General features: G+C 37.2%; 1 protein-coding gene across 2 annotated transcripts; it reads left to right on the forward strand.

Moving 5' to 3' along the window:
- Positions 1 to 524: 524 nt before the first annotated feature.
- On the forward strand, positions 525 to 11,064 carry LOC149025323 (D111/G-patch domain-containing protein). Of its 2 annotated transcripts, XM_089145546.1 has the most exons (9): positions 525 to 742; positions 831 to 973; positions 1,142 to 2,141; positions 2,622 to 2,713; positions 5,263 to 5,337; positions 6,432 to 6,493; positions 9,344 to 9,413; positions 9,668 to 10,453; positions 10,557 to 11,064. In XM_089145546.1, the coding sequence occupies exons 1-8, from the start codon at positions 616 to 618 to the stop codon at positions 10,448 to 10,450; spliced, it is 2,352 nt and encodes a 783-aa protein (XP_089001672.1). In that variant the 5' UTR covers positions 525 to 615; the 3' UTR covers positions 10,451 to 10,453; positions 10,557 to 11,064. The 2 variants fall into 2 exon arrangements, with proteins under 2 accessions (XP_089001672.1, XP_089001671.1); XM_089145545.1 differs by having other exon boundaries at positions 9,668 to 11,064.
- The last annotated feature ends 3,961 nt before the right edge of the window (positions 11,065 to 15,025 follow it).

Below are 15,025 nucleotides of genomic sequence, written 5' to 3' on the forward strand. Positions count from 1 at the left end.
GATTGACTATCTCTCTGATGTTATATGTAATATTCCCTTCCCTTTATAAATAAAAAAAATACTTCAAATTATAATCGTTCTCTCCTTGAGTTCTTATTTTTTTTTTTTTGGTAATTCCTTGAGTTCTTATTTTCTTGATCTTCGTTTACAATCTAAATTTCATATGTTTCTTTTATTGAAATTTAAGAAATTTCTTTTGTATGGATCCTGAAATATAAGATTTTTTAGTAAATGAAAATTTTTAAGATTAAAAATAGGGAAGAATTGTATTGTTTCACGCATGGGTATTTTATACAATTCTTCAATAAGAACTTCTCCTTCCTTCGGAGCGGTGCTCCATGACACGTAACGGCATCGAGGGTATATTCGGGTGGTTGTGTGCCAAATGAAAGAGAATATTTTTTTTTCCTTCTTTGAAGAAGCCAAATGGAAGATACGGCTATCTCCGTCTCTTAAGAAAAGGAAAAAAAAAAAAAAATCATCTTTGTTTTTTCACTTTTTTGCGTCTGTCCCGAAGCTAAGTATATAGATTGATCTGCAGTTTCTTGGGGGGAACGATGGAACTTCAGAGTTCGTAAGTTAAAATCAAGCTTCATTACTACACCTAGTTACGCCATGGGTAGAGGAAAGAAGAGTTTCGGAAAGAACAGAGGTGGAGCTCGCTCTGGTAAAGCTCTCTTCATCGATGGTGGCCTCTTGTCAGATTGGCAGAACGATTCTACTTCGCCGATTCCAATTCGAGGTGATATTTTCTAAAAGATTTTTGGGAGGTTTCTCTCCATTTGTGTTGTTATCTTCTTGTTTATTTTCTTTATCTGTCGAAAATGCAGGGAAATCCGCGAAAGAGAATGGAAAATCTGTGTCGAAATCTGAGAAACTCGATAGGCCGAAAGGGCTTTCTTCAAATGGTAGTAGATCTCAGAATCGTACTGGGAATCCTTTTGGATATAATTATCCGGTCACTAAGAGTAAGGTATGCTTTATTTAGAGTTAAAATTCCCTTTTCTTTCTTGATTCAGTGTTTATGGCTAAATAGAAAAAATTCCATCAATTGAAGTATCGAGTCTGGAAATTTGTAACTTGGGAGGGGATTCCGTATGGTTCTTATTTGCTTTTGGGGTTGTTGGTGTATTTGTTTTAGGAGCTTTTAGTTTCGGAGTCTTCCACCGGAGGCAAACTGAAAGGTATTGAAGTGGAGGAGTCGCAGCCGATTGTTCTGGTTGATTCCAAGGAGCACCAAATTGTTGCTTATGTGGACCAAACACCTGATGCTAACGCCTTAAATAGTGGGGATTTTAAGTATGAATACGGTTCGAGTTTTGTTCTGGGCGAGAGCTGTCACAGAGGTTTGGGCTACTGCGATGAGATAGAAACGACCCCAAGTGGAATTGGATCATCTTCCGCGAAGGAGGAAGAGAGAGAGGGATTGGGGTTCAATTTATCTTCTACGGACAAGGAAGTGAATGCTGAGACTACCAGCTGTCAAGAGGGGTCTTCTTTGAAGGGTGAAATTTCTGTTGGGAAATTACATTCCCGGAAGAATTCAGGATTTATTTCAATTGGAGGTCTCAAACTATATACAGAGGACATTTCTGATGAGGAAAGTGATGGTTTTGTGCATAATGAAGATGAAGCTTCATCTGATTCAGCTGATGGGAGTAGTTCCGAGTGTTCACAGTCGAGCGATTCAGATGGATCATCTAAATACGGTAGCATGGACGAAGTGTTCTCTGATGATGATTCTGAAATCGATGACGAGGTTGCCGAGGATTATTTAGAAGGAATTGGTGGGAGTTTAGAATCAGTGGACACTAAGTGGTCGTTGAAGCAGGATTCGAATGACTCGGATGAAGATGATTCTTCAAGCAGTAACAGTGATGATGTTTTAGAAGAGTTTGAAGGTGCCGCTTTGACGAAGGCATCCATGACATATGGTGTGAAGAAGACAAAATCAAAGAAGAAGACTCAAATAGGACATGGCAGGTTCAAATCCTCCATGAATGATCAGTCGATGATTTTAGATGATGCCATTTATCTGAAGGATGCCAGAATGGCGTCTGTTAATAAGATGCATGCTGTTCGGTTTCCTCAGTCTTGGCCCCGTGAGACTCGCAAGAGTAAGAATTCTAGAAGCATCCCAGGTAAATAATTCTCCCAACTGTGACTTGGCATTTTGTGTAACTAGAGTAGTCGCATATTGCCCACCTAGAATACAATTTGGCCTAATATTAATTAGGCAAAGATGTGGCAAAACACTGACCGTTGGTTTTTTAGGTTGTATGAAAGGGTGATTTGGCCGTGTTAGAAGCTTCATTTTTGCTTGCAATTTGACTCGAAGATACTGCACCTTCCTGTGCCTCAAATTGGGGTTGTAGGCAACACTTGTGGGCGTGATTATAAGTGGGCTTTTTTTCCGCACCATCGCTGCCCCAGTTTCCCCAGTGCTGGGGTGCTAAGTGATTGCCTTGCCAGGGCAGTTGCTTGGCTTGCTTTTAGTTTCCTATTTTCAAGTTATGCACAGTTAGTTTTGCATGACGTCTTTGTTCTGGTTGTATTTATTGTCCGAGAGCTCCAATTTATTGGTTCTTTTTGTGATTTATAGTTGAATTACTTTCATTCAGGTGCAAAAAAGAAACATCGAAAAGAAATGATTGCTGTGAAGCGTCATGAGAGAATGCTGCGCCGTGGTGTTGATTTGGAGCAAATAAATATGGTGAAGTGATTGTACTTCAGCTATTCTAAAGTTTCTTTTTTCATATTTATATACGTATCATAATGCTTGATTCATAAATTAATACATTTAATTCTTCTTTTTTGCGCTTGGGATTTTTTTCTTTTAACCATTTTGCTAAACAATTTGTTGTTTTGTTTTCCATTTCTTTGCAGCTGTGACCTATTGTGTTATTGTATTGCATTACTTATGTAAAGGAGAATATATGATTATATCCATAGGTGTTGTAAACCAAGAAGTTTACCTAGGGTTCTTTTTCAATTAGGTTATGTTTGGAACACTCCTGTTCTCTAAGAAATGTTTTTCATCTGAAACATCTGGTTTTGCTTTTGCTAAAAAAATATTTTGAGCCATAAAATGGTGTCTGGTAAACCTGTTCTGAATTTGTTTCTAGAGGTAAAGTTGGAGGAGGAAGTTGATGGAGAGTGGTAGCCATTCGCCCTTCTCTCTTCTTCGTTTGAGCCTTTGGTGGAAGTTTGGAGGAAAAATGTTTTACTTGGAGCCCTTTTTTATTTAAAGAAGAAAAAATGTTGTTTTGAAGATTGATAAAATGAGGTTCAGTGTTTCCAAGTCTTGTTTTGGCACAAAGAATGGACCACTTTGTTTCTTGGCACACAAAGACAGAATGATATATCCAAATGGAAGATTCCGCTTTTTGGTTCCACTATTGTGGAAAAATGCCAGAAACAAGAGCTAGAAGCATTGCCAAATACGCCCTCAGTGTGTACTGATTTTACTTATTTATTTAACAATTTGAGTTCCCAATCATCATCTCTACTCTATTCTGCTTCCCCCATAATCTCTATATCCGGTAGATGATGGAGCAATCAGTTAATGTTCAGTAAAAACTAGGAATTTTTTATGTTTGCCCAAAGTTTACTCATGTGATTCAACCTAGGATCAACTTCTTGGATTCTATGGTTCAACAACAACAATGTAGTCTTATGGTTCTTTGTTTGATTAAATTGGGTCGGCAACCTGGATCCTTGTTGTCCAGTCATTTATATTGACAACATAAGTGAAATGAGGCCTTGGTGGTGCATGTCTTTCCTTATCACTTCTCCTATGGTTATTTGATGCCAGCTCCTTGCTTTTTTAGTACCTTCAATCTGACTCAAATCACTCCTCTGTGGTGGTGCATCTTTAGGGTTCTGTTGTACATGCTCACCCCCGTGTGGTTCATCTTGAACATGTGCATTCTTTACTTTGTCCATCCTAGTCTTGCTGCACATCTACCTTATTGTCCACATCTCTGCTGCACTTAACTTATTTGTATGACATTTCTTAGCTGCCCAACATTATGTTGGTGCACCACACAGGAGATATATGCCAGTCCTACAATATTTCGTTTAAGCTGCTTTAAAGGTATATGCCAATTGTTTCATCTATCCTGTATTAATCAAGTGAGCCACATCATCTGCTATATTGCTGCCTTTACTTTGAGCCTGGCTATCTAGAGTGATCCACTGAGGAATCTACCTCATGTCAGTGTTCACCCTCTCATTAGCTGTCCTACTTTGGGCTTGCAACTAGCATTGAAGATCATATTCTCGTCTTTGTTCTACTTGGTTTAAGACTTTTTGATCCAATGTTGATCTCCATATCTTAACCTGTTGTCAATCTTTGCTTTTGTCTTGTCCATCTGAACACTTTTTTCTTTTGGGGTAAATCCATCTAAACACTGTCATCAACAAAATCAAAACAATACAATTTGAACCAAATCTAATCCCTCAGCCGCATGCTAATTCGGTGTCCTAATACAGCTGATTTAGTAAATAATAATTTACTTCAAAACTGAAAAAGAAACTCTTCGAACGAGTCCTAATATATCTCAAACTAATTATATCTCCTTCAACTATATCCATGACAGGATAACCTTATATAACAAGGTAACTTCTTAACTAATTGCTTACGGGTTGGCATCTCTACAGTTACTAATTACTTAATTGAGTCCATTATAGAATATTAAAAAAGGGGCCCACTCCATACAACAAGGCTTCCACTGTTAAGGGGTCTAGGAAGGGTCATAACGTACATGTCTTTTATCCCCGCTTACAAAGATTTGTTTCCTGATTTGAGCTAGCAACCATCAGGTCAAAATGGTGCAATTTTACCATTGCACCGAGGTCCGTGACGTCTGTCGTCCAGTACATACAAAAACATTTCAGCAAAAGCCCAGAACCAAATACTATCAATACAGGCCTAGTGTTTAACTGAAACTGCATTAGATGGACTTCCTCTCACTGTCTGCAAAATTTGCTATTTTAGTGGGGGCGTGAGAAGACATTAACAAAGTGACTCAGACTGTGGATGCATCACTAATTCCTTACAGGCCTCCTTTTCCCAAATAATATTAGCTATCACCTTGATGCTAATTGTGGGAGTTGTGGTCTAGATTTACGTTTGTTCTTCTATTGATTGGGCAGCTGCAATTTATAGTTTTTTTTTCTGCTGTAGAGTGAACAGTTCAGGTGTATACAGTTGTGTATATTATCCAGAAAGTCAACAAAGCTATGATTCTTAACTTGCAGGAACTGAGGCAGATGGTCTTGGATGAAGTTGATATATTATCCTTTCACCCAATGCATTCTCGTGATTGTTCGCAGGTATTGAAATCTGATTAATGCCATTCATTTGGCTTTAGGGGTATCACAGTATCTTTGTTTGGATTTTGCAACAGCTCTTATATGTCTATAAGTAATTTTTAATGCATGCTGTTTGGTATATGGCATTAACCTTTTATGCACTTACTAGTTTTGTTTATCGTTTCATATTTTGGTCATAGAAATAGATTTGAGTACATCCCTATTCCTGTTGCTTATATATGTGTCCATGGTATGGGCTTTGCTTGGGTGCAGCTGCTGCAACTGCAGCCAATGGCTGGATGGGCAGCCGTACACCCATCCAACATGTGAGCCATTGAATTAAACGACTCAGATTCAAGATGGGTGTACGGCTGCACTGAAGCAAAATGCCCATGGTACACCTTATTTTTTAATCTTTTATTTTCTAGAGCTTGGTTATGTTCTTATATTTATTTAATGTTTCTCATTGTTTCCCACCAAGTTGAAACTGATTTACCTCTGAGGAACTCATAGCAAGCCAGACTTGGATCCTTAGTTGGATTGACTATGTCTTGGTCTTGATGTGTGAATACATGTCCATTCTTAATGACCCATAATATCTTTTAAATATGATAGTGAACACAAGGATCCTTCAGAGCTCAAGCTACAAATAAATTATATTTTTATTCCACACATGGGCTTTTTAATGTTATGTGTTGGATGGTTTTCTAATTATTTTGGTAGTTGGTACCCAATAATGGCATCTTTTTCTTATTAGTTTAATGTAATGCTTTATGCTTGGGTACTTGCCATCACCTTCTGTTCTGAGTTCAGTAGAATTCCAGAAATGAAACTTGGTGCAATTTTATGTTTATGTTTGCACCCACCGCATTGGAAACCTTGAAATGTTTTTTGTTATCTTTTTAACTTTGGCATTTTATTAATCTAAGCATCTCCCCCCCCCCCCCCCCAGCACACACACACACACACACGGGGGGGAAAATTGCTCCTCCCCTGGAACACCATTTATCTATGATGGTGCTTTAACTCTCCATTTGATTGTAGCCCTTTTTTGGGTCCAAACTATTCTTTTTATCAGGTCTATAAATCTTATATAGGTTTCTGTTGCATATCAGGTAAGGCGGCTAGCATCAATTTATCGGTTACAGAGTGGTTGCCAAGGCTCTGGCAAGAAAAGGTATAAACTGGGTTGCAGTTTTCATCCTGCCTTTTCACTTTACACACACACACACACGTCCACAATGGTATGTTCTCTGCTTTTATTATGAGGCTTATTACCTGTAGTGATAAAGGAAATGAGATGGGGGGAAAAAACAACAGAAAAGAAGGAAGAAGATAAGAAAGATACTTTTCGGCCATGCCTGTAGTTCATAGCAGCAGCTAAAACCATTGGAGGGAATTCTACTTTATTCATATCAATATGTAATGCCAGAGTCTAGGGTTCATATGCTTACAGGACTGTCAAGAGTTTTAATTCTATGATTGAATTTGGCCCAACCTGAATACAACTCAAACCACCACTTTACCAATAATAAGACTATAAAATATAAATAAAGTGGTACTGAACCGTGTGAACAAGTGCCTAGTGCGCTTTGTGGCTTGTGGGGGTGTATAAGCCCAGTGTGACCAGAAGGTCTTGAGTTCAAGCCTCCTGGTTTACATCTTCCCTCCCCCTTAACTAGCACTAGAGGAGGTATTAAACTGGCTTGGAATCAAAACTTAAAAAATCCTTCTGAAACGATTCAACCTCCTCATGCATGCTATTTGGAATGGCCATAAGTGTAAGATCCAGTTTTTTGGTCTTATAATCGAGTGTATTGCATTTAAAAAGAAAAATAAAAGCAAAAATGCCTATGAACTTATTACCAAGACATACTGTTCTTGATGTATGATTGTATTAATATTTATTACTCATTTGTTGTGACATGACACGATGTAGGAGTTTTTTTTTTCCTCCTCCCTTTCCCTCGCTCTGTTTTGTTTAATATCAGTGTATTTCGGGACTGGTTTCCAGAAGCCAAAGGATATAGGGTTTTTGAGTGAATGCTGCAGTGAAGAGTTATTTGTCAATGTATACAGACAAACAAGATCTGGTATCAGCGCCAACCCCTCTCTCCCCCCATCTGGTGCAGTTTAGATCTATGGTAACCCCCCCCTTCAAAAAAAAGAAAGAAAATAAATAAACCTAACGGTTAGATTTCAAGTTATATAGTAGTTTCCACTTGAAACTGAGAATTGATGTTTGTGGAGTTGGAATGATCTTAAGGTAGTAATTCGAATATAACAGGTGTAGGGAACACTAGTACTTAACTTCAAAATAATTTTGATCAACCAGCAAAAATCACAGATTAAGTCTCAAATTAGGACTTGAATTCAAAATTCGACGGAAGATTCAGGTAGTTGCTTGAGAATGAAACCGAGATGACTTGATGAGAAGGCCTGTTTTGAATGTGAAGTCAATGTGGTAGTACCATATGTGATTCCTGAATATGTAATCTGATATGAAAACTATCACATGCAATTCCTGGATGTGTATGTTGAACCGAAAACTGAGTTCAAAATTTGAGGAAATCAAACAGTTTTGGGATCAGGGCTCTATTCAAAAATAGGAAACTGGAAGTATAAGAGGTGCTTTTGTAGAATATGTCACTTAAAAGAACTTCAGTCAGATATGATAGAAATCTATCAGATTCAGTCTACTATTCAAAGAAAAAACGCAGAAAGGCACCACAACTACGGCAGACTACAAAACAAAAGAGAGACCAGGGGGAAACATGGGCAGAAACCCCAAAAAGAAAAAGTTTATATCATTTTATATATCATTTTCAATTAGGGGAAAAGTAAGGAATTGGGAAACAATCCCCAGCTCGAATATTTTTAAAATATACTAAATGGAAAGGGAAACAAAAAGTGTTACGTGCAAGGAATCTGGTTAAGAATCTGACCGATTTGCAGGATTGTGATCAGAAGATGATGCAAAGAAGGTATCAAGGAGAAAACTATCTCACCAGGCAGCATCTAAGTCCCATGGGATGTTGCTAAAATTCCACTTAATTTGGCAAATAGAAATTGTGGCATCAAACTCTTGAGAACAGAAGTAAAACAGAATTAGAAGCAAAGTAGATTCTTTAATCATCATAAATTTCTACCTTCGGCTGTTTGAAATTCCTTAATTAAACAAACTTTTGTAATAATATATCAGCGGTCCAGATTCCTGCTAGTAAGTAGGAACTAGAAAGAGACTAGGTTATTAAAAGCCTTCCAATTATTTGGTTTATGGCTGGACCAGAAACAAGGAATGGAACCAGCTGAACAGGTTGAAAGATGGACTGAAATTATTGAATTAACTCAACAGCATCACTGAGTTACTAAGTTACTGATTCCAGGTCTTCTGTCTCTTGGTACTCATTAGAATATGTTATCTGCATCATTCATATATGAAACATAAGCAGGAATTGTTGTAGCAAACAAATAGAAGGATATCAGTGTCCTCAACTAGTCAAAAGGACCTAATAGCCTGTTTAACTTTCTTACTGTATATCCTTCCCCACAATTCCCCCTGGTTTTTTTTTTTGGGGGGGGGGGGGGGGGGGAAGAGAAAACTCCCTGCTTTAAAAAATGTAAAATGTAAAAATAGAACACAAATTGAAGAAAATAATGCATGATAAAAAGCAGATCAAAGTTACCTTAGGAGAAGTGCGAATGTATATGCATGGCTTTGGCTTTGGATCAAGTATGACATCAAATAGAGCTGATTGAAATGCAACATTCTGTGTAGCCGACTCCATTTAGTTGGGGTAACGCTGAGTTGTTCATGTTGTTGTAATGCATAATCAAAAGCAAATTCCTAGTTCTTTTGCATATTGAATTTCCCATTTATGTCTGAATGAATTGCTGATGCATCTTCTGGTTGGTAAAGTGTTTGAGAGTAGTTCATGATTCATGGGCTTGAAGAGAATTTTTTTTTCCAACAGTGATCTAGCATAATTATGTCCAAGACTGATTGAAGATATTATTCTACTGCCAGGTTTGTTACAGTGACACGAACTGCACATACATGCATGCCGTCTTCAACTGATCAACAACGCTTAGAGAAGGTATGATTTTGTGATTGCAAATCTGCTTCCCAGTTCAATCCCTTACCCTATTTCAGGTTAATAATAGCAAAACTTATTTAGTACTTATCAGCACACTGGATTGTCTTTGGTGTGGTGGAAAATTTCAGTTCATAATCTAGCTAAGTTGTGTCAACTTGGGTTTTGGGGAGCTACATTAGTAGTATAATAGTTTTCACTCAAACAAAATTTTAGATATTAATGTTGTTGAATCGTCTTTGAATTATCAACTCCAGCTGGTGCGACCTGGTGACGAGCGTGCAGATTTTGTGGTCAATGTGGGACCTAAAGAGAAAGCTCTGAATCAGAAAAGAAGAGCCAAGGCTACCTCAAAACTGAGGGGTCTGCATATTTCAGAACCACACCAATCTGCCCGAAGCAAGCAGTCGAAGAACTCAACTAAGCATCATGGCAAAATCGAGATAAGTGGGAAGAAACATGATGGGAGGAACAGTATACCTTATGCTAATCAACCTTTGTCATTCGTCTCAAGTGGTGTGATGCAAGCTGATAATGTAGAGATAATCACTTCCGATGCAAATATGAGGAGCGCTTCTGAAATAAAGCCCACAACAAGCTCTTCAGAACTAGGTGCTTTCGAGCTACACACGAAGGGATTTGGATCAAAGATGATGGCGAAGATGGGATTTGTGGAAGGGGGAGGGTTAGGAAAGGATGGACAAGGAATGGTGGAGCCCATAGAAGCTATTAAACGGCCGAAGTCACTAGGATTGGGTGTGGAATTCTCTCCCATCCAAGAAACTGAAGGGGGTCAAAGTGGAGCATTTGAGAAACTTATGAAAGGAGCTTCAGGGGCTGGATCGAATAAAAGTGGTGCATTTGAGAAACACCCAAAGGGGCTAGGAGCATTTGAGAAACACACGAAAGGGTTTGGTTCAAAGATGATGACGAGGATGGGATTCGTCGAGGGCATGGGCTTGGGAAGAGATTCTCAGGGTATTGTCAACCCAGTGTTTGCAGTTAGGCGCCCGAAATCTTTAGGATTAGGTGCTAAATGATGGGTATGTATGTATGTATGTATCTCTCTCTCTCTCTCTCTCTCTCTCTCTCTCTCTCTCTCATGGGAATGATTTCTATGTTTGTGAATTGTAAATTTACTGACAGGTGATTATCTTCAACTACTCTTTCATGGGATTGTGAAATCTACTACAATATATGCCCTTGAATTAGTCCCTTGTTTGCTTGTTAAGATGGAAATGTGATGCTATGACAGTGGAATTCATTGGGAAAAAAAGGACTTGAGTGATGCAGAAGCACTAATTGGTTTCCTAACATCCCCAACATGATGACTAAACCATGGAAGGAAGTTCAGAAACAAGCTGCTGCTCCAATGTCATTCCTGTTGATCGAATTGTGGAATCCATCCTCCATAGATGTGCAGCTGTGACGATTGGCGCTGATCCACTTGCAGAAAATAGTAACAAACAAGCGAAGTTGGGACTTGGGAGACAGAAGCTTTTGAACATGTTTGATTGCTCAATTCCGTTGATGTCTGCATTGATTTCGATTTCGAAGCTATTGGGTCGTAATTCGCTAAAATTATGCTCAGGAAGTGTTTCTTCTGAAAGTATTATTTTTCCATTGCCAGCTTATTGATTATATTATTTTTTCCATTGGCGTTCAGGTGTGTTTTGAAAGGAAAAAGAAAAACAACTAGGAAAAAAAATGACTCCTAAAGGGCAAATTACACATAGACTTCCTGAATTTACAATTAATTACATTTACTAATTTTTAAAAGAAATCAATTGCAAATGTTTTTTTCTTGAACCTGATTTATGACTTATTGCTTCAACCAATTTCTTAAAAACCAGTTTGGTTTGGAGAACAGGGAATCATTTGGAAAATTGATTGCACTGGACTAATTGAAAATCACATTGAACATGAAAGAACAAAACCATAAATTAACCGAAAACAATACAAAACCGATATTAATGGTAAAGTCCCCCATGTACATCAATAGTGAAACGGTAGGTTTGGTACATGTTTTAGAATCTGGATCCTCACCCCGTCGGGTAGCACTCTTGTAGCACAGAGTGCTCCCAGACGGGTTCCTGACCACACAAAACGTGGGGCCCACGGGTAAAATATAATTTTGTTTGTGTTTTTCCAAAAAGTGTTTTTCACCGTGGGCCCCACTGCTTTGTGTGGTCAGAAACCGTCGGGGGAGCTGATCCGGACTCCATGTTTTAGTGGTTCAGCCATTACCAGTGCTGTCCACCTTAGAACCAACCACCCTTGAATACTCTTCAATCTGAACATAATGGGAGTAAATTCAGAAATGTAGTTGTTGCTTCTTCAAGCTGGTTTGAGAGGGTTCAGATTTGTTACTCACATGGATATAGGTGGGGAGAAATCTGAACCCTACGTAAGGTATGAATGTCACATACCATCTAAGTTAGGTCCTTTTCTCTTATGAAAGGTAGAGATTTATCCACACCTGTACATACTTTAGCTGATTTGGATTATCGAAAATTTTATTCTTTTGAACTGATTCCGAAAATCGTGCTTGTTATTTTTTAACTTGTGATTCTCATGTTACCTCTATTTTGTAGGTGCATGCTTTTGTTGGGTAAATTAAAAATATTAATTGCATTTTCCTTTCAAATGAAATGACATTATAATAATTAGTGATCATTCTTAATCGATTGCATTTATATTTAAGATGGTTAAGAGGAAATACATCCTTTCATATTTTTATGGTTCACAAATTTTAAAAAATATCTAAGGTATTGGAGGAAACTAATGATAGACTGGTAAGAACTTATTTATCAATCTAAAGGTGGTGGTGTTTTCTTCCTGTAGTTCTCATAATTTTTCTTTTCAACTAAAATTTTCCTATTTTCAACTAATTTTCCCATTTTCAACTTAATATCAAGACTTTTTGGAAATATTAAGATTCTGTTAGAGCTAAAAGCCTATAACCATTGGATTGCAGTTCTTCCTCCATAACTACTCCACCCACAATTCCATGGAGGTTGATGTTCTTCCCATCCTAGAAAAAGAAATATGATTCTCATCTTTGATGATCGCTATTTGATTTCTTGAAAGGAAAAAAAAAATGTCCAGTTGAATCTCGGCATTTCTTTGCTTACCATTTCACCGTCTAAGGTTTTATTTAGATTTTATGAAGTGACAGGAATAATACCTAATTCTACTCTTTTGCATCCAATGTAAACTTTATCAGAGGTTGATAGGTATTAGTCGTTACAAAGAAAATTTGTGAGGTGTTGGAGGAAGAAGCTTTTAGACCCATCCATCACCATTATGGCAGCCCCAAGTTTAGAAAGAAAACTGAGTTTCCATAAGGTATGCAGATCTCTTGCTTTTGATTAAATTTCTCCATTTTGAACTCTCTTTTTTTTTTTTTTTTTTTTTTTGTTACCTTTCAAATTATTGCTTATATGAAATTGTTGTTTCCATTGGAGTAGGCATGACTTCTACTCTTGGGTATTTTTGCATAGAGTAATTCTTGAAGATGATGTGTAGTGTTTCGATCAGCACAAAATAAGAAACAGTTTCTATCAAAATGGGTGTTAAAGTAGCGATCCTTGAAATCCCTGACTTAGTTGCAGACCATAAGACTTGAGGAGAAACACAATGGAAAATATAGCTTTTAGATTGTTATTTGATACACATACACTATTTGTCTCCCTTATTTTGTATTATGAAATTTACAATTTTATCTTCGTAATATCTCATGTGGGTTTTGTATTATGACAATAACAATTTATCCTCATAGAATCTCCCGTCAGGTTTTAAAATCTTAGTAAAAATAGTTTGAAAACCAAAATTTAGAAAAGTCTCTATTTATTTTCAGTTTTCTATTTTAAAATTTTTTTAAAATAGAAATAGCTTCCATAAATGGTACCAAATACAACCCAAAACGTTTCTAATAAAAATGAAAAATGATGCCAAATACTGAAATACAGCCAAAAGAAATCAAGTGATAATTATTATACAAGGTATTAGTTAATTTTAAGTTTTTTTTTCTTGATAAATTAATGTCATTTTGTTATTTCTTCATTATTACAGGAATCCAATGGTTGGTTAAGTGCAACTTATCATATACAATTGAATCTGACCTCGAAAAGTTTTTGACTGTATCATCATATTGACCACAAGTTCATTTGACACTTGTGCTATCCATATCGATAGCCCATAATACACTCCAATACTTATTACCATCGAAAAACAATTCATCAAATTTCCGCCATTTCGGCATTGGCGATATTTTAATTTGACCGATGTTGATATTTGCTAAAAATCACCGGAATCGCTGATTTTCCGGCAATTCCTCAAACAAGCTATGTAAGTGTCAACTTCTATCTTCATCTTTCCCCAACGCCAAGACAAGAAAACCCCCCCAAAAAGAGAAAAGCACCAGCCGCCGCCCGCCGGCCCCCGAAAGACCCCGAAGAACCACGGGCGAGGACAGCACGGAAGGAGCGAGAAAAAGCGGAGGAACCGCAAGAACCAAACCAAACAAGTCCGCCCGGAAAGGACGCCCACAGCCGCACCACCACACAACCAGAACCGCGGCCACACGCAAAGGAGAGGACGGACAAAGGCAGCGAGCACCCCACGAACCGGCAAAGCGGAGTTCCGAGGTGGCACCCGCTTCAGACCACACCGCTGACCAACAAAAAACAATGTAAAATGCAAATAATTTTTAGACTATCATTAGAATCAAGCTTAAAATAGAGTCGATTAGAGTCAAGGTCAAAAGTCAGGCTAGGTATCCTAAATTTCTTGGGTTCATGAGATAAAGAAAATAACTGCTAAGATGTATAGTGAAAAATGTTTTACATCCAGGGGTTGAAATGAATACCTAAACCCCAATTAATGACTATTAATCCATTCACAAGAAAATCAACTTAAGATACCAACACTACCCTTTTAAATTACTATTTCAATAATCCATCCCTCTCTCGGATACAATTTTAATTCAATTCATTTCTAATATTCACAAGTCACATTAAAGGCTTGTGATTAAATTAAAAGATTTTGTCTATCTTATCAACAAAAACTCAATCTTTTGACTTAATGTAAGAACACATGTCACACATTTACAAGAAAATGGATTGGATAAAAATCTACTTAGACAAACAGACCACCAATTAAATGGGTCAAATCTTTTTTTAAAAAAAATATGTATATTTAAATAATAACTTAAGTAGAAATGCTTTTCCACTAAGAGGGGAGATTTCTCTTTTTCTGCACATGATAATTTTATTTTTAGTCATTTACATTGAAGATGTGGGTGCCATATTGCAAATATTTTTTTACAAATAACAAATTGGTATAGCAAATAGATTCTTTCCCACAATTAGTAATATGGAATATCATTTAAATATTTTGAAACATGGAAAATTATTAATAGTTTGTGTTAATTAATTGTATATTTTAAAAAGGGATAGAAGGGTTCCTTCAGGTGGATCATTTGACCAGCTCTCTTTAAATTGATTTGGGTTTTTTAACCATGTTTATGTATCAAAAAAAGAAGGGATGATTCTGTAGAATCTGGTCTAATAATGAGGAAAATTTTGGAGATTACTAACATGAAAACGGTTTAG

Source organism: Hakea prostrata, chromosome 2 (assembly GCF_041222555.1).
Source record: "Hakea prostrata isolate BN-2017 chromosome 2, UWA_Hpros_2, whole genome shotgun sequence".
In the NCBI taxonomy this organism is placed as follows: Eukaryota; Viridiplantae; Streptophyta; class Magnoliopsida; order Proteales; family Proteaceae; genus Hakea; species Hakea prostrata.